Consider the following 18,403-nt stretch of genomic DNA (forward strand, 5'->3'; position numbering starts at 1 on the left):
GTACAACCCCTGAACTCACATAATAGCACAGCTCTGCAGTGTTGAAGGGTGCTGTTAACATATGCATGTCCATCAACCACTGATGCTGCGCTATCTGACTTGCTAACAACCCCAAAACACAGATGTCACAACAGTGTCCGATAGATAGAGATCTGATAGAGGTTTGCCAGACTTTTCAAGAGCATGGACATACTTTACCACCCTAGTATGGCACCTCAATGTGTGCAGCAGAATCAGTAGGCCCAGTTTCTAAAAATGGCCAAAGACAGTAGCTTTTTTTTATTCCTTCAGCCACCAGGCTGGGAGCGAGGTGGATGCAAGAGTCGAGGACAAGTAAGGTAAATGGGCGAAACCCCCTGCCAGGACAATGTATTCTGTTAAATTTTACAACATTTTCAAACATAGCACTTCTGTCAAGCAGAGATCCCAACACACTGATCTAAATGTAGCCAGTCCCCAATGAGCCAGCCAAATTTCAATCAGCGTATGCCCAGAATAAGACCTATGTCAATTACAAGGTCACCACCAAAAAGGACCTTGGTGGAGCTTTTTCCAAAAAACTAAAACAGATGATTGATCCCTGCACTATTAGTGAGGATAAATTGAAAATGTCCACCTTGGTAGAATTAAAGATCTAACACAATCTAGTCGACACTGACAAGGCAACACTAAGGTGGTACAAATTTATTTCCTGCAACCATGGGTTGCAGGAAAGAGATTCGCACAATACTCCCATTAAAACACAGACAGTGCTAACAGGGGAATCGGCAATTGTCTTCTCCCGGCAGGGTGGGGCGGGCGAAGCCATCCACACCGGAAGAAGACAGTGATTATTCCTAGCAGCTGCTTGCGATAATTGCAAGCAAATCCGGTAGGCTGGTTGTACCCAACATCAACTTGGTACATTCAGCCTGCCCATTAACGGTTTGAATCTTGGCCGATTCCTGTTAAATAGACCAAGATCAGAATCATGTATGGCCAGCCTAAAATCACACTTTAGCACACTTTATAATGGTCAGGAAGACAAAACTTTCTAATCATACAAAGCATTCTGTATATTTAAAGTAACTTAGGACATAACTAAGTTGGAGCTAGATTTAGGAACTTATGTACTCTTCACTCCCTGACATACTGTAGCAGTGCAAGGTTTGAAAACAGACTGCATCCATAAAACCAGTAGGCAAAAACCCAGAACTGAAAAACCTCTTAGCCCTTGTACACACGGTCGGACAGTCCGACAACCAAATCCGTCAGATTTTGTCCGACGGATTTTATCCGAAACTGGTGTTGCATACACACGATCGGACAAAGTTGTCGGAAAATCCGATCATTCAGAACGTGATGACGTTATTTTGTTAAGATGGGACTACGTTCAGGCTAGTAGCCAATAGCTTTGGTCTAGGAATTTGATCTGAGCATGGTGGCACTTTGTCCGATCGGAATTCTCTACAAACGATCGGACAAAGTCCGATCGGATCATGTTGTTGGAAAATTTTATAGCCCAACTCTAAAACTTTGTCGTCGGATATTCCAAGGGAAACAATCCGATGGAGCCCACACATGGTCGGATTATCCGAGAACACGGTCCAATCGGACATTTTCTGTTGGAATGTCCGACCGTGTGTACAAGGGCTAAGAGATATAACAATAAGATATAATTATTATAAAACTAATGTTACTATGTTGGATTTTTGGAATTCTTGGGATATAGTGCTCCTGGATTCTACCATTTGCATCCTTTTAGACTTATAAGAATTGATTTACAAAAGGAAAATAGGCAGTTCACTTTGCAACAGAATTCAGGTAAGAATTCACTTAAAAATTACACGATCACGTGAAAGGAAAATTAGATTATTAAAAATAAAAAACAATATTTTTGGTTGTTCATGATTGGAGGTCATCAGAGCTTCACCTCATTCACAAAGCTAAAGGAATGTTCCCTTGCAAAGGGGCCAGCACATTTACCTTTAGTATAGCAAACCCAATGCTTACAAAACTTTCTCATAGGCGTAGTTTAAAGGGGAGTAGCTGTTTTGTATGCATTTTCACTTTAGGGCAGGCCACACACAATGTGACTTTCTTTCGTGCAACCAATCAATAATCGCGTATTGCAATTTTTTTTACCAAAAATATGTAGAAGAATACGTATCGGCCTAAACTGGGGAAAAAAATGTTTTTTTATATATTTTTGGGGGATATTTATTATAACAAAAAGTAAAAAATAATGCGTTTTTTTTCAAAATTGTCACTCTATGTTTGTTTATAGTGCAAAAAATAAAAACCGCAGGGGTGATCAAATACCACCAAAAGAAAGCTCTATTTGTGGAAAAAAAAGGACATCAATTTTGTTTGGGAGCCACGTCGCACGACTGCACAATTGTCAGTTAAACGACGCAGTGCCGAATCGCAAAAAGTGGTCTGGGGAAAAAATGGTGTGGGGCTTAAGTGGTTAAAAGAATACTCCAAATTTTTGGTTGTCCACAGAAAAGTAATAGAGAGGAAATATTCTAATAGGGAAGCTAGTTGACTTCAGGGACCCCAAGGGATTCCCTTAATTTGCAGGGATTTTCTCTCACTTCCTGTTTTAGCTATGGAACAGGAAGTGGAGGTAAATGTCCGCAATGGGCCAAAGATGGCAGAAAAACAAACTGACAGGGGTTTTAACCCTCCATTACTCTGTCCAAATTGAAAAAGAAAGTTTTGCCTTTAGTTACACTTTCATGCGGCCTTTCTCAAACTTTTCAACACAGAGGGACCCTTGAAATAACTTTCCAGTCTCAGGAAACCCCTGCTAAATACGATTATATATCTACAACTCATGATACATTAGTGTGATGGTCAGTGGAAAGAATGGTCCTTATGGTCATTGGGAAGAATTACCCCCTTATAGATAGCTAAAAAGATCAATGGTGTCAGTGGGAACTTGTCAGTGGGAAGATATCTAATTGTGAAAAGGTAAAGTATCCCCACTTTAACAAGGGATTATACCATTGTGATATTAATGCACATTGTATTAAGTTTGCAGTGATTGGGAGGTTTTTTTTGCAGCAAATGATGTATATGCTTGTATATTCACAAAAAAGTCTCTAAAAATCTGGTGAAATGACCAGAGAAAATAGATTTTACTATATGTAATTTCCATATGTGGATTTAAAAAAGTAATGGCACATGCAGTGAATATTTTGCAAGTGAAGTTGCTCCAGAGCTTAGTAAAAGAGAGGGAGATCTGCCTCCATCATCCAATCATGTGCAAGCAAAAATGCTGTTTTTTTTCCTTGCACGTGATTGGGTATTCTTTGTAAGGTGAAGCTCTACCTCAAGTACTAAGCTCTGGAGCAACTTGCAAAGTGCACAGTCTGCCTTAAAAGAGAAGAAAAGGATTTTTTTTTTACCCCAATCATACTTACCTACAGTAGGTGGATGCAGCGTGGGTCTGATTCTGCATCTGTCGCCCCGGCGCCTCTACACTGAGAACCGAGTCATCAAACACCACCGATCACTCCATTTTCAGAGCTCCGTGAGCAGAGAGCTGTAGACTGTCAGTCACAGCTCTGTGCTCTTCTCCCTCCTCGCTCATTGGAGCGCTGAACTGTGGAGGAGATGAAGCGGACGTCTCAGGCTCTCAAAGGCTCGCTGAGAGGCTGAACTGGGTGTCAGTCCAGGCACCTGGTGGATCCAGACACCATGGCTGGGATGATGTGGACCCTAGAATGACATTGGTGACATCAGCAGAGAGCGGACTTCAGCCCGGGTCACAGGCGTGTAAAACGAATTGCACTCCTGTGATCCACACGAGAAGTATAGCCAAACAAGCTTTTCTATACTTCTTCAACCACTTAAGGACCAAGCCTCTTTTTGAGATTTGGTGTTTACAAATTAAAAAAAAAATGTTTTACTATTAAATCACTTAGAACCCCCAAACGTTATATATTGTTTTTTTCTAACAACCTAGAGAATAAAATGGCGGTCATTGCAATACTTTCTGTCACACCATATTTATTACAAGCGCAGTTTTTATTTTGAAAAAATATATTTTTGAATTAAAAAATAATACAACAGTAAAGTTAGCCCAATTTTCTTTATATATAGTGAAAGATAATGTTACGCCAATTAAATTGATACCCAACATGTCACGCTTCAAAATTGCACCTGCTCGTGGAATGGCGACAAACTTTTACCCTTAAAAATCTCCATAGGCACGGTTAAAAAAATTATACAGGTTGCATGTTTTGAGTTAGAGAGGAGTTCTAGGGCTAGAATTATTTCTCTCACTCTAACGATCGTGGCAATACCTCACATGTGTTGTTTGAATACCATTTTCATATGCAGGCGCTGCTCCCCTATGCGTTCACACGAGCTTGGTGGGATCGGGCGCTAAAAAAAAATTAAATTTTATTTTTTTTATTATTTGTTCATTTATTTTATTTTTTAATTTTAAAGAAAAAAAAAGTGTGTCCCTTTTATCCCTATTACAAGGAAAGTAAACATCCCTTGTAATAGAAAAAAAGCATAGCAGGACCTCTTAAATATGAGATCTGGGGTCAAAAACACTTCAGATCTCATAGTTACACTAAAATGCAATAAATAAAAAAAAATAAAAAATTTAATGTCATTTGAAAAAAATAAATAAAAATATGTCTCTTTAAGAGCTATGGGTGGAAGTGACGTTTTGACGTCGCTTCTGCTCTGCAATGATATGGAGACTAGTGGGGGCCATCTTCCCCTCACTCGTCTCCATGGCAAGCTAGTGAGCAGATGCGATCGCCTTCACTGCTGCCCGGCGGCTCCAATAAGTGGCGGAGGGCACCGGATCGCAGCAGGAGGGGGGCCCCCTCTCCCACTGCTCATAAAAGTGTGGCAAATCCACTGCAGAGACCAGTTTTATCTGAAACAGGACCGCCCGCTGAGTAGTACTACTACTTAATTACTGCATGCATTTAAACATTTAGTTCCTTCTGTGAATTGACTATACATCCTTTTAATGCATTATTTACCTTAGCGTTTTGCAGCAAATTCCACAAAACGGTATAGTGAATTGACAGTTTCAGGAACGCATATGATGTTTAGGGAAAAATTTTCTGGACACCTAAATACTACATGCGATCTGATTTAGTGAATGGCGCCCACTATCTTTTAGGGTAGTAGAACTTTGTATAATGGGCACTAAAGCATAGTGATTTCAAACCTAATACAAAATTCAAGTTATCTTTCTCGTATTTTATAAAACAAATGGAAACTTGTGCTTAGCACAAAACTTGTATTTCTACAAGAAAAAGAGTGAGAGCTAAAATCAGGTGTCTCAAAATGTGGTAATCTAATGCACACTGTCCCAAAAACTATTTAACCTGAAAAGATGGCAGACCTAAAGCTGGATCAAAATGTGTCCAGTTCAGAAGGGACCGGCCGAGATTCAATCTATCTGTGGGCAGGCTAATTATACACAAGTCGATCTATCGTTCAATTTTCCGAATTTTTTTTCCTATTATGTTGGATTTTTTACATGCTATTACTGCCGACGGCTACAGCCGCTAGCAGTAATCATTTCTTTTTGCCAGCCAGGAGAGCTCCCTCACCGTAAGAACACAACAGTGCTGCGGGAGGCATTCCCCAATTAAGGGCCATTTCACACATACGGACCGCCAAGGTCCGCCTGTCAATTTTTTCAGGCAGACCTGAACGGACGCTCCATGCACCTCTAAGGAGCGACGAATGTCAGTGGTGACATGTCTGCTGACATCTGACACTGATGCGCTTCACTAAATCCAGACGGATGGAAACCCTTTTTTCCATGCATCTGGTGGATCGGATGAAAACGGACAGCCGTTTTCATCTGATTCCCCATAGAGGAGAGCGGGGCTCTGACAGGTCCACCTCTGCACACTGAGCAGAGACAGACTTTTCATCCACTGGCTCAGCGGGGATAAACCCCCACTGAGTAAGTGAAGTCCATGAAAATGAACAAGCATGTGTGAAAGAGCCCTAAAGCCCCCTACACACGATCGCAAAGCAAAAGTCCGGTGAGAGCCTTTGGTCAGATATTCCAACCTTGTGTATGCTCCATCAGACTTTTTGCTGGTGGAATTTCTGCCAGCAAAAGATTGAGAGCAGGTTCTCTATTTTTCCGATGGAAAAAGTTCTGATCGGAAATTCTGATCGGCTGTAGCAATCCCGACGCGCAAAATTCCTACGCATGCTCGGAAACAATTTGACGAATGCTCAGAAATGTCTTGGCTCATCGTAGTGTTGAACATCATGCGTTCTTGGCAGCAAAAAGTTCATAGAACTTTTGTGTGACCGTGTGTATGCAAGCCAAGCTTGAGCGAAATTCCGTCTGAAAAAACAGTCAAGATTTTTCCGACGGAAATTCCGCTCGTGTTTACGGGGCATAACATTGACTGTGTTGATGGGGGACTTGAGTGATTTTCATTCTTTCCACCTGTGGTGGAAGGAAAGAATTTCAAATTAGCTATGGGCTGCTTAACTGGGACTGCATAACAAACTTATTTATATAAGCTAAGCAATAAATTAATATAGCTGAAACAGAGTTTGTGAACAAACTTTGGTTAATCCAAAAATAATCTAAAATCTTTTGACAGTGTCATAATTAAATATGGATTGTTATGTAAAACTCCCATATCTGGAAACGAAAGATACGATTTTTCTTATTTTTAAACAACAAGAATGTCCTGTGTGTAAAATGTATACAGATTATATCAGGAGTTTAATTGTAAAAATGTTTTTTAAAAAAGAAGCAATATAATGTATGTATAAATTACCGTTTTACACGTTCTTTCCTACTAACTATCAATTAGCTTAAAAAATAAATTAGTATTGTTTTTTTTCCCTACCTGCACATAAAAAAAACCCATCTGGCTATAGGAGAACCTATACAGAAGCATGCTTTGCTTGAGAAATCAAATTCAGTTTGTTGTCAGGGGTTTTCGTCTTTTATTTTGATATATTGGAAACAGAAAATGCACTTTGGTATTTGAGCATTTGTTGAAGGTTTTTTTTTGTATAGCAAAGATTAAACCACACTCACAGGGCTTATACATGATTCACAGGACTTGTACATGATAGAGTTGTGAAAGTTTTCAATGGACCTATCCATCTGTCTAAGCAAGAAACTGAATCTGAAGCTATTATCTTAGAAGAACCACATACTACATGACAATATATTGTGATGGCCTTTGAAATATTACTAACCCAAAAGATTTACTAGAGAGTGCATTCTCAAAAAAAAATTTGTGAAATTAGTTTTTTGTTTCTGCTATTCGCAAAGATTATTACTTTAAAGAACAAGTAGAAGGCAGAGTGCCAAAGACTGTTCGATACATTGCCAAGATGCCAGTAGAAAGGTGGCTTCAAGAAGACATTTTCTTTAAACAAAATCTTTTTTTTTTTATTACTTTTTTTAATTAAAAGTTTTCTCCACTTTCACATGCAGATGCAGCTATCTAGCAAAGGTGACAGCTGTAGAATTTGGGGCAAACCACGCAACACTGCCTGTACATAAAATAGCCAGTTTTCATTTATATGGTTTAAACTTTTTTTCCTCAAAAAAAAAACTGTTTCTGTAACACCTACAAATTATTAGAAAAAGTTAGGCTTTAAGCTGAAATTTTCCTAAAATAAAAAAGAGGTTTATACTTACCTGCTCTGTTCAATTCCTTAACTCCTCTTCTGGGATTCCTCTGTGCTGCTCTCCACTCTACCTATTGGGGGTGCACTCCTGAGTGGGGCTGTGTGCATCCATAGACACACACACACAGCAAATTTGATTGACAGCAGCAGGAGCCAACTGCTCTCAATATGTCCTGCGAGACCAAGAATAGACCAGAGCAGCTGCAGATGGGCACAGTGCAGGATCAAATAGGAACAGCTAGTGGAATGTCTTTTACCTTAATACGGGTAATGCATTAGGGTTAAAAACCTTGAGACTTTAGAATGACTTGATCAATCCTCAGGGGGACAATGCTACTTCCTGATGTTATTGCAGAATGAAGTGTTGTCTCTCTAGTAAAGGAAGTTGAAATATAATGGATCTACTGAAGGGATCAACAGGTAATAAAACCTGAGGAACCAGAAAAACAAATAACAAACAAATAATGTCCATAAATCAATTTTAAGGACTATTACTTCTCCACAATAGCACTGCAAATTAGGCTTATAGATTTTAACAGTCATTTTCCAGTGCAAGCCATATAGTTGGTGTCCATAGGGTTTTTTCATCATGTCATTTTGAAATGAGTTTCTACTTTGCTTTTTTCCTCCATACATGTCACTTTGAAAGCAGTGTAATAGTATGGTAAACCCTGGAAAAATGCATGTCACATAGATGGTAAAAGCCCACACTAAACATCATAAAAAAAAAAAAAAAATCACAATTAGATGTATGCAAGTAGCTTAATATTTAGGCTTAAAAGGAAACAAGCAAGGTTTGATGTATGCATGAACAGAGATGTTTAGGTTTAAATAAACATTTCTGCCTATTAAACATGTTAATTTTGCCTTTTATCTAGCTAAAAGCCTAGCTGAATTGTCACATTTTAATGTCTTTATAGTCCTGTTACCCTTCACACTACGATCTGTAACACACTGCATTTTGCTTGGAGATGCCATGAATGCCTTTTGCCTCAAGTATAGCAGAGGTATTGTCACACTCATAAACACAAAGATCCTTACACAGACCAGTGTTGTAGAGAAACAGAGTCCTGTATTTAGTGCTGGTTACTTGGTGCACTGGGTGCAACTATAGTACCTATTGGACTGCACAGTCGTATTTAGACACCCTACACATGTGCATAACCATGGAAGTGGAGGTAAAACAATGACACTGGAAGCTGATTGTACAACATCAATCTGACTGCATATCTATTTTTGTGACTTTATTTGAACTTTAAAGCCTTTTTGTAGCCTTTCAAATAAAAGTATGGCAATCAACGTTAGCCCAAACAACACCCAAAATGGTATGTTGCTCAATTTGAATTTGAAATAGGTGAATCCCTTTGCTGAATTTACTAAAATTGGTGCACACAGAATCTGGCACAGCTGTGCCTAACCAATCAGCTTCCATGTTCAAAGTTTAATTTAACAAACTGAAATTGATTGGTTACTATGCACAGCTGCACCAATTTCTGTGTGCACCAGTTTTAGTAAATCTACCCCAATGTGTCCAATGACTGTCATAGATCTGATCAGTGACTGCTTTGTGGCCACTGTTATCAAAAGTGGGCGAAGGCACAATGTACCCAACTATCAACATGCCCACTTTATTCCAATATGCTGGGGGAAGAGGAGGATGCCACAACACAGTACTGTTCTTTAGCTTCCAAGTCCTTCTTCGACCTTCTCCCATGCCAGCAAACTGAAGTACAGCATTATGGAAAATTTATTTTACATAGTGTATAAACATTTTATATGCAGGATCCAGATTGAGGCCTGGACAGTGGACAATATGAATATTTACAATTTTAGTGGTTGCCCACAGTTCTGCTTTAAATTACTGTGTCTGCAGATAACTTTCAGCATTGGGAATCAGACATAAGTGGTCACCTGAAGTTTCTGCTGTTAAAAGGAGGTCCAGCCCCCCACAAAAAAATTTAAGTCAGCAGCTACAAATACTGCAGCTGTTGACTTTTACAATATGGACACTTACCTGTCCAGGGAGCCCACAATGTTAACACCATAACCGATGTTTGGATCAGCTGTCGGGTGCAGCCGCCACCATTATGGGTAAGGGAACCCGGCGGTGAAGCCTTTTGACCTCACAGCTAGCCCTCTACTGCGCAAGTGAAAGTGAACTGTGCTTTCTAATTGGTCCAGTGGTGGAGGAAGGAGGAGGGGGCCGAACTTCCGGGAGACCAGGCCGCAGCCTGATCTGCCATTGGTGGGGAATGGTACCTGTCAAAAACAGGTACCTATTCCCCCCTGAAAGGTGCCAAATGTGGCACCGGAGGGGGGGGGGGGGGGGGATAAGTGGAAGTTATTCGATAGAATTATGGAGTTGGAAAGCAACACGTGTGATCAACATTTAGCAGTGGACCAACCTTCACACCTCAGATTTCCCCTTAGATTTACCTTCAACTATGTAGTGCAAGAGCCTGCCTGACTGCATATAAATTAAAAGTGTTTAAGTTTGACCTTATATTATATGATTTTGGTAAATCTAGGAAGATTGTACAAGATAATTGTATAATGTATGGCCAGCTTTAGCAGTATATCTAAGGGAGGTGGACAACAATAACCTAGCATGTAACTTTTTCCCACAAAAAAAAGTTTTGGCTGACGTTTCCACTACAAACCTTTATTATCTGCTGTCAGGCACTCTCAGTTATGCATTACTTTTTTTTAATGCTAAGGCTGAGTTCACACTGCTGCGGTGTACGAGATCGGATGTGATTCGCACTGCACTGCAGGCTGGGTTCACACTGCTGCGGTGTACGACATCGGATGTGATTCACACCCCACTGCAGTGCAAATCACATCCGATCTCTGTGCGATGCAAGTTCAGCCATACAGATAGTATGGCTGAATTTGCATCGCATCCGGCCCAAACTCGCACAGGACCCTTTTTTGGTCCGCAGCAGAATCGGATCGCATGGGTGTTCACACCATGCGATCCGATTCCTGTCCGAGTTTGCAGATCGCACTGCGATATGCGAACTGATCTGGGGGTATCATTAACTTTTCACTGACACTCCCAGCAGTTCACATAGGGCAGTGTGAACTGCCGCCGGGAGGCATGCGATGCGGGAACCCGCAGTAGATTTGCAGTGTTCCCGCATCGCAGCAGTGTGAACCCAGCCTAAATTGTAATTTTACTTTTATTGAAAAAAAAAAGTATCTCCTGAGGACAATTTTCTTTTTACATTGCAAGGATTTTGAAAGACAAGTATGTTATAGAGTTCTACATTTTTCTGAAAGAGAAATTGCTGTTTGTTTCATTGTGTGTCCTTCCCAGACTGATTTCCTAATAGAGAGCCTGGTTTCATTATAACCACCTGAGTAAATTTTACTGGTCAAATGGGAAACACGGAAGTGTCTACATCCATTTAGTAGAAAAGTCAGTGTATCTCCCAAAAAATGAAATCCCTAGTGTAGGGGGTGCCTTAAATTTTATTCTGAGAAACTCGTAAGCAGGAAATTACATTTCCTATACGCCAAAGGTGTAGACTCCATTGAACTTTTTGACAGTTTTCCAAAATACAGAGACTACAGATTGAAAATAAAAAGTACATTTTTAAATTTTTTTTAAACTGGGCAGTCTGCCAAGAATCACAACATTCTTTATCAGTTGAACTTAAGTATAAACATTGTAACAATTTGTCAATGGAATAGACTTTGCGCAAGTGAAAAAAGTTTAACCACTTAACCACTTCAGCCCCTGAAGAATTTACCCCTTTCCTGACCAGAGCACTCTTTGCGATTCGGCACTGCGTCACTTTAACTGACAATTGCGCGGACATGCAACGTGGCTCCCAAACAAAATTAACGTCCTTTTTTTCCCACAAATAGAGCTTTCTTTTGGTGGTATTTGATCACCTCTGTAGTTTTTATTTTTTGCGCTATAAACAAAAAAATAGCCACAATTTTGAAAAAAACACATTCTTTTTTACTTTTTGCTATAATAAATATCCCCAAAAAATATTAAAAAATGTTTTTTTCCTCAGTTTAGGCCGATACGTATTCTTCTACATATCTTGGTAAAAAAAATGGCAATAATCGTTTGTTGATTGGTTTGCACAAAAGTTATAGCATCTACAAAATAGGGGATAGTTTTATGGCATTTTTATTGATATTTTTTTTTTTACTAGTAATGGCGGCTATCAGCGATTTTTATCGTGACTGCAACATTATGGTGGACACATTGGACAATTTTTACCCATTTTTGGGACCAATGGCATTAATACAGTGATCAATGCTAAAAAATTGCATTGATTTCTGTAAAAATGTCACTGGCAGTGAAGGGGTTAACCACTAGGTGGCACTGTAGGGGTTAAGTGTGTCCTACGGAGTGATTCTAACTGTGGGGGGGAGGGGCTGTGTGTGACACATCACTGATCCGCACTCCCGATTACAGGGAGAGCTAATCAGTGACAGTGTCACTAGGCAAAACAGGGAGATGCTTGTTTACATTAGCATCTCCCCGTTCTTCCAAACCGTGAGATGATCGTGGGTATACCCGCGGACATCGGGTATACGGGACCCACGATCGCGGTCACGGTGCTCCCAGCGGGCACGCGGTCACCGCCAGCGTCATGCCCACGAGCTGTCTCTTAAAGGGCAATGTACAGGTACGTTAATCTGCCTGTACGTGCCCTTCTGCTGCAGTATATCTGCATGAGGCGGTCGGGAAGCAGTTAACAAAAGTACAGCTTTCTGATAACGCACTCAAATGGGTGGATCACATGAGGGAGGATAGAAACAGAGATAGATAGATAGATAGATAGATAGATAGATAGATAGATAGATAGATAGATAGATAGATAAAAAACACTTCTGGGCTGAATTCATACCATTCAATACCAAGTCCAGAATGAATGACTTGAAATGTACAAAGGAGAAACCATTTTTTCTTCATGAATTTTACTTATATCACAATCTACGCAGGAAGATGCAAAACTTTACCTTTTCAAATAGTCAAGCACAGCTGCAGACCACTCAAGTACTTTCTGATGCTTTTCCTCTAATAAAACTCGCTGCAACAACTGAACAATAAATTCCAGGAAACGAGATTTTTTCTTGAATTTCATGACTGTATCAAAAGAGTCAAGATAAGATTATTAGTCTACCTTACATAAAAATGTACCAACTTTACCAAAAGAATTACTGTCTGTAAACAGTCTGATGGGGCCACCAAACACTTCCCCTTCTTTTTGTGGTGGGAAATCTGATATTCAACCCATTTGACCATCCACAGTGGTGACTAAATCTGACAGATGAGTGCCAGCATGGCAGGTGCCCACAGTCATATTATGCAACAACATTAAATGTGGTTATAAAAAGTATTACCCGTTTTTATGTATTATTATCATGAAAAATTAAATCCCAGTGGCTTTAATTTTGATTTTGGTTTCATACAGATCAACAGTAATATACTGTTTATTGTCAAAAGTGGTTTTAAGTGAAAACCACAAAATAGCTGACTGTATAAATCTGGGCATTGATATTTCCCCCTATTTCTTTATGCAAAATCGCTCCAACTCTGGCAGGTTGCATGGGCATTGTGAGTCAAAATCTATGTTGGATAGAGGTCCAAGACATTGCTATTGTTGTTTGTTAAATGGTTTTTACTTTACACTTTCACACTGAGCCATTTTACAGGTGTTTTTGCCCTAAAAATAGCGCCTGAAAAGTGCCTGTAAACTGCCTTTTCTGCAGCCCCAGTGTGAAAGCCCAAGTGCAGAACAGGAAAAAAAAGTCCTACAAGCAGCATCTTTGGAGTAGGGGAGGAGCAGTGTATACACCGCTCCACCCCCACCCCTGCCATTGAAATCAATGGGCAGGGCTGCTGAAGCACCTGCAAAGCGCTTGGGCAGTGGCGCTTTTCAGGTGCTTTTAACCCTTTCCTCAGCCACTAGCGGGGTTTAAAATATCCACGCTATCGGCTGAAAAGCACCGCTATAACAGCCCCCCCCCCCCCCCCCAACCCCCACCCCAGTGTAAAAGTAGACTTAATTGCTTGGGGTCATTATCAGGATTATTATAGTTTTTTTTTTTTTTTTTTTTAACAGCAACAGTTTGCATACATTTTACAATATAAAAGGAGACAGCACAGTTGCAATGCAATTCAAGACAAGAGGAATAAGGGGTTCTTCTTTTGAGAGTTTACAATCTAAAGGGGAAGCAAAAGCGATACAAACTGTAGTGAACTGTGTTGTTCAAAACTGTAAAATTTCAGGCAGAACTGGAGATAGCCATACAGGTTGGGGTAAAGAGTTTCAGAGGGTGGGAGAGGGTATACATAAATCTTGGACACAAGCATGGGAGAAGGCGACTTTGGATGAGAAGGTCTTTGGAGAAGTAAAGTGGATGGTTTGTGCAGTATTTTGAGATGAGATTGATTATGAAAATGAGGGTAGAGTTGTGGATGGCCATTGTCTGGTCCAGAAGAAAAATGTTCTCCCTAGGATCGAGTTTCTTCCAGATTGTCTCAATTTGACTGTATTCTTTTTACCCTCTATCCTCATAATCCCTCTAGGACCTTCTGCAAAGCATCCCCCAACATGATGCTACCGCACACATTTTATGGTGGGGATGGCGTGTTTATGATGATGCAGAGTGTATAGCTAATGCAAAACATGAGAGTTAGCGCTAATTGGCCAATAAGCTACATTTTGGTGTTATAACTCTCTTCCAGGTAACTTCAGAGTCTCCAAAATGCCTTCTGACAAACTGCAGACAAGATGTCAGATGGGTTTTATGTAACAGTTCTTTCTGCCATTCTTTTATAAAGCTGCAACTGTTTTTGTATGTATAGTGTATCCAGTCGCACCACTGAGGCCTGTAAATTATTTAGGGTTGTCATAGGCCTCTTGGTGACCTTCCTCACTTGTCTGTTACTTGCACAGTCACTCACTTTTGATGTTCTTGGCAGATCTACAGTTGCGCCATACCCTCAATGTCACTGACCTAATAAGGCCATGTGGCCATAACAGCTCAATGATATCATGATCCTCCCCGCCCCTTTGTGTATATGCAGCTGCAAGGAAGGGAATGATTGGTTGATTGGCTTGGCAATGATAGCTTGTTTCTGGTTTCGGACCGAATCCAAGCTCATCTTCGCGTTTCCTAATCACTAATTATAGTATTCATTTTAGTGACTTTGAAATGTGTACTTTTGAATCACCTTTATTGTGCTTCAATATGCTTTAAAATTACTTTTCATGATGTTGCTTGGAGTGCTCTTCTGTCTTCATGGTGTGGGTTATGCTACAGTACTGACTCACCAGAAATTGGATCCTCTAGATCAGGGATCCTCAAACTACGGCCCTCCAGCTGTTGCGAAACTACACATCCCATGAGGCATTGTAAAACTCTGAAATTCACACACATGACTAGACATGATGGGAATTGTAGTTCCTGAACAACTGGAGGGCCATAGTTTGAAGACCCATGCTATAGATACACATTTATTTAACCACTACAATACAGGGCACTTTCGCCCCCTTCCTTCCCTGCCCAATTTTCAGCTTTCATCGCTCTCGCACTTTCAATGACAATTGCGCGGTCATGCTACACTGTACCCAAATGAAATTTTTATCATTTTGTTCGCACAAATAGAGCTTTGTTTTGGTGGTATTTATTCACGACTCAGTTTTTTATTTTTTGCGATATAAGCGCAAAAAAAGCGGAAATTTGGAGAAAAAAACAATATTTTATTTTTTCTATTTTAAAAGAAATCCAATAAAATCGAATTTTGTCATAAATTTAAGCCAAAATGTATTCTGCTACATGTTTTTGGTAAAAAAATTCAGTTAAGTGTATAATAATTGATTTGTGTGATCACGGACATATGTACGCAAATGATCATGTACATATGTGTGCAGGTGATCACGTACATATGTGTGCAGATAATCATTGGAACATGTGATTTTAGTGGGACATATGGGGGGGACATGTGTTTTTTTATTTGGGGACATGTCTTTTTATTATTTGGGGACATGTGTGTTGTGGTGACATGTGTGTTTACACTGTGTGTTTTACACTAGACTAGTGATCAGTTAGTAAAAAGCTGTAAAAACAGCTCATACTCACTGAACACCAGCCGGCTGCAGCGATCTGCTCTCCTCTCCTCAGCGACGACTTCCGTGTGAGGAGAGGAGAGCCGATTGCCTAGCAACCGGCTGTTTGTTTACATCACATGGCGGCCGTGATTGGACATGGCCGTAATGTGATCAGGAGGGCTGACACGAGCACATCGCGATCGCGCCGCTGCACGCGCGATCCCCCTCCTTCTGAAGGACGTTCCTGAACGTCCTCTCAGGAGTAGAAAGCTCCCACCCAGCCGTATATGTATATTGACCGGGTGGGAAGTGGTTAAATATAGTTGGCTAAATGGAGGTGATCTAGGTGCGGAAGTAGGTGGCAGAATCATGTTTTGGGGTGCTTTTCTGCAGCAGGCCCTGGAAGACTTGTGAGGGTAGAGGGTTAATTAAATACAACAAAACTGATACAATCTAAAAGATACCGGAGCCTAGAGGAGAGAATTAGGCTTTCAGACAAATAATTACTTAAATGGAACTGATCTTTAGTTAACTAATTATGTAATTTGGAAAATGTAATTTGGCTGCAGTAGTTAAAGTTTAGTTATAATTTAGGTAAGTCATATTAATTGGGGTATATATTTATGCAGTCAGTTTTTTTTTATTCATTTTAAATAATTTAAATAACTTTTAGATCTGTTATCATCAAGTCTATTTCTCCTATTTTTATATCAGTGCTAAAAATATATTCCACCATATTTCAGTGTTCCAAGATCATAAAACATAAAAATGTCTAATGCCGCGTACACACGAGCGGAATGTCCGACAGAAAAAGTCAGACGGAAGCTTTTCATCATATATTCCGATCGTGTGTATGCCTCATCTGAGTTTTTTTTTACAAAAATTCTGTTCCGACGGACGAAAAACGACGCATGCTCTGAAGCCAGTACGAGATGGAAGCTATTGGCTACTGGCTATTGAACTTCCTTTTTCTAGTCCCGTCGTACGTGCTGTACGTCACCGCGTTCTTGACAAACAAACTTTGGTGTGATTGTGTGTACCCATGACAGTTTCAGCGGAACTCCATCGGAAAAGCCTTCAGAGTTTATTCCGACAGGAAAAACGGTCGTGTGTACACGGCATAAGACTAAATAGTTTTCATTGGCACTGTTTGTGGCAATACAACCATTGAATAACTTTTGTCTTGCTCCAACTATATCCATATATCTATCAGGTAAGACTATCCTGCCCTAACAAGTAGGGATGAGCCAAACATCCCCCGGTTCAGTTTGCACCAGAACATGCGAACAGACAAAAAATTGTAAGCGAGCATGCGAACCCTATGAAAGTCTATGGGACATGAACATGAAAATCAAAAGTGCTAATTTTAAAGGCTTAAATGCAAGTTATTGCCATAAAAAGTGTATAGGGACCTGGGTACTGCCCTAAGGGACATGAATCAATGCAAAAAAAAGTTTTTAAAACCACTGTTTTTTCAGCAGCAGTGATTTTAATAATACTTAAAATGAAACAATAAAAATGAAATATTCCTTTAACCACTTGAGACGGCTACAGCGCGGATCTCCTTTGCCGGGACTACGTCTATTGAAGTCGTCCCGTGCACGAGCGGCCTGCGCGCCCCCTGAGGGGCGCGCGCGGCGCGCTCTGTGATCGGCGAGTCTATGAGACTCGCCTGATCACTGATCCGAGCAAGGGGTCGATCCCAACCCCTTATCACGTGATCAGCTGTCAGCCAATGACAGCTGATCATGTGATACAACGGAGCCGGTAATCGGCTATTATTCCTCCTTGCGCTGACAGCGCGAGGAGAAAAAAAAAGAGCCGATCACCGGCGGCCGTGATCGGGACATCAGTCCCGATCACGGCCAGCCCTGCCAGTGCCCACCTGCCCCCTGCCAGTGCCCACCTGCCCCCTGCCAGTGCCACATCAATAAAAAATGTGTCCCCCCCTGTCAGTGCCACCCAGCAGTGCCCACAGTGCCACCCAGCAGTGCCCACAGTGCCACCCAGCAGTGCCACCCAGCAGTGCCCACAGTGCCACCCAGCAGTGCCCACAATCTGCCTCAACAAAGGTGCTGCACCCCAGTGCCACATATCTGTGCCCATCAGTGTCATCTACCAGTGCCCAGCAGTGCCCAGCAGTGCCGCCCATCAGTGCCCAGCAGTGCCACCTATCAGAGCCACCTATCAGTGCCCATCAGTCCCATCTATCAGTGGTACCTATCAGTGCCCCTTAGTGCCACCCATCCATGCCACCCATCTGTGCCACCCATCCGTGCCCTCTTATCTGTGCCCATCTTTGCCCATCAGTGCCGCCTTATCTATGCCCATCGGTGCCGCCTTATCTGTGCCTATTAGTGCCGCCTTAACTATGCCTATCAGTGCCCACCAGTGCAGCCTATCAGTGCCCACCAATGCAGCCTATCAGTGCCCACCAGTGCAGCCTATCAGTGCCCACCAGTGCAGCCTATCAGTGCTGCCTCATCAGCGCACTTCAATGAAGGAGAAAAATTACCTGTTTGCAAAATTTTATAACAAACTATTAAACATGATTTTTTTTTTGCATCTTTTTTTGTTTGTTTAGCAAAAAATAAAACTCCCAGCTGTAATTAAATACCACCAAAAGAAAGCTCTATTTGTGGGAAAAAAAATGATAAAAAGTTCATTTGGGTACA

The 18,403-nt window shown here is 40.9% G+C and overlaps 1 protein-coding gene across 2 annotated transcripts in view; it reads right to left on the reverse strand.

The window, feature by feature from the left end:
• Window positions 1-18,403, reverse strand: part of CFAP54 (cilia and flagella associated protein 54) — a 538,848-nt gene that overhangs the window by 266,929 nt on the left and 253,516 nt on the right. For both annotated transcript variants that reach the window (XM_077472059.1, XM_077472058.1), the window contains exon 31: window positions 12,631-12,757. In XM_077472059.1, the coding sequence (XP_077328185.1) occupies window positions 12,631-12,757 (127 nt within the window). The remainder of the gene's footprint in view (window positions 1-12,630; window positions 12,758-18,403) is intronic.

Source organism: Lithobates pipiens, unplaced genomic scaffold (assembly GCF_037356315.1).
Source record: "Lithobates pipiens isolate NorthernLeopardFrog02 unplaced genomic scaffold, aLitPip1_a1.2 Scaffold_8, whole genome shotgun sequence".
NCBI lineage: Eukaryota > Metazoa > Chordata > Amphibia > Anura > Ranidae > Lithobates > Lithobates pipiens.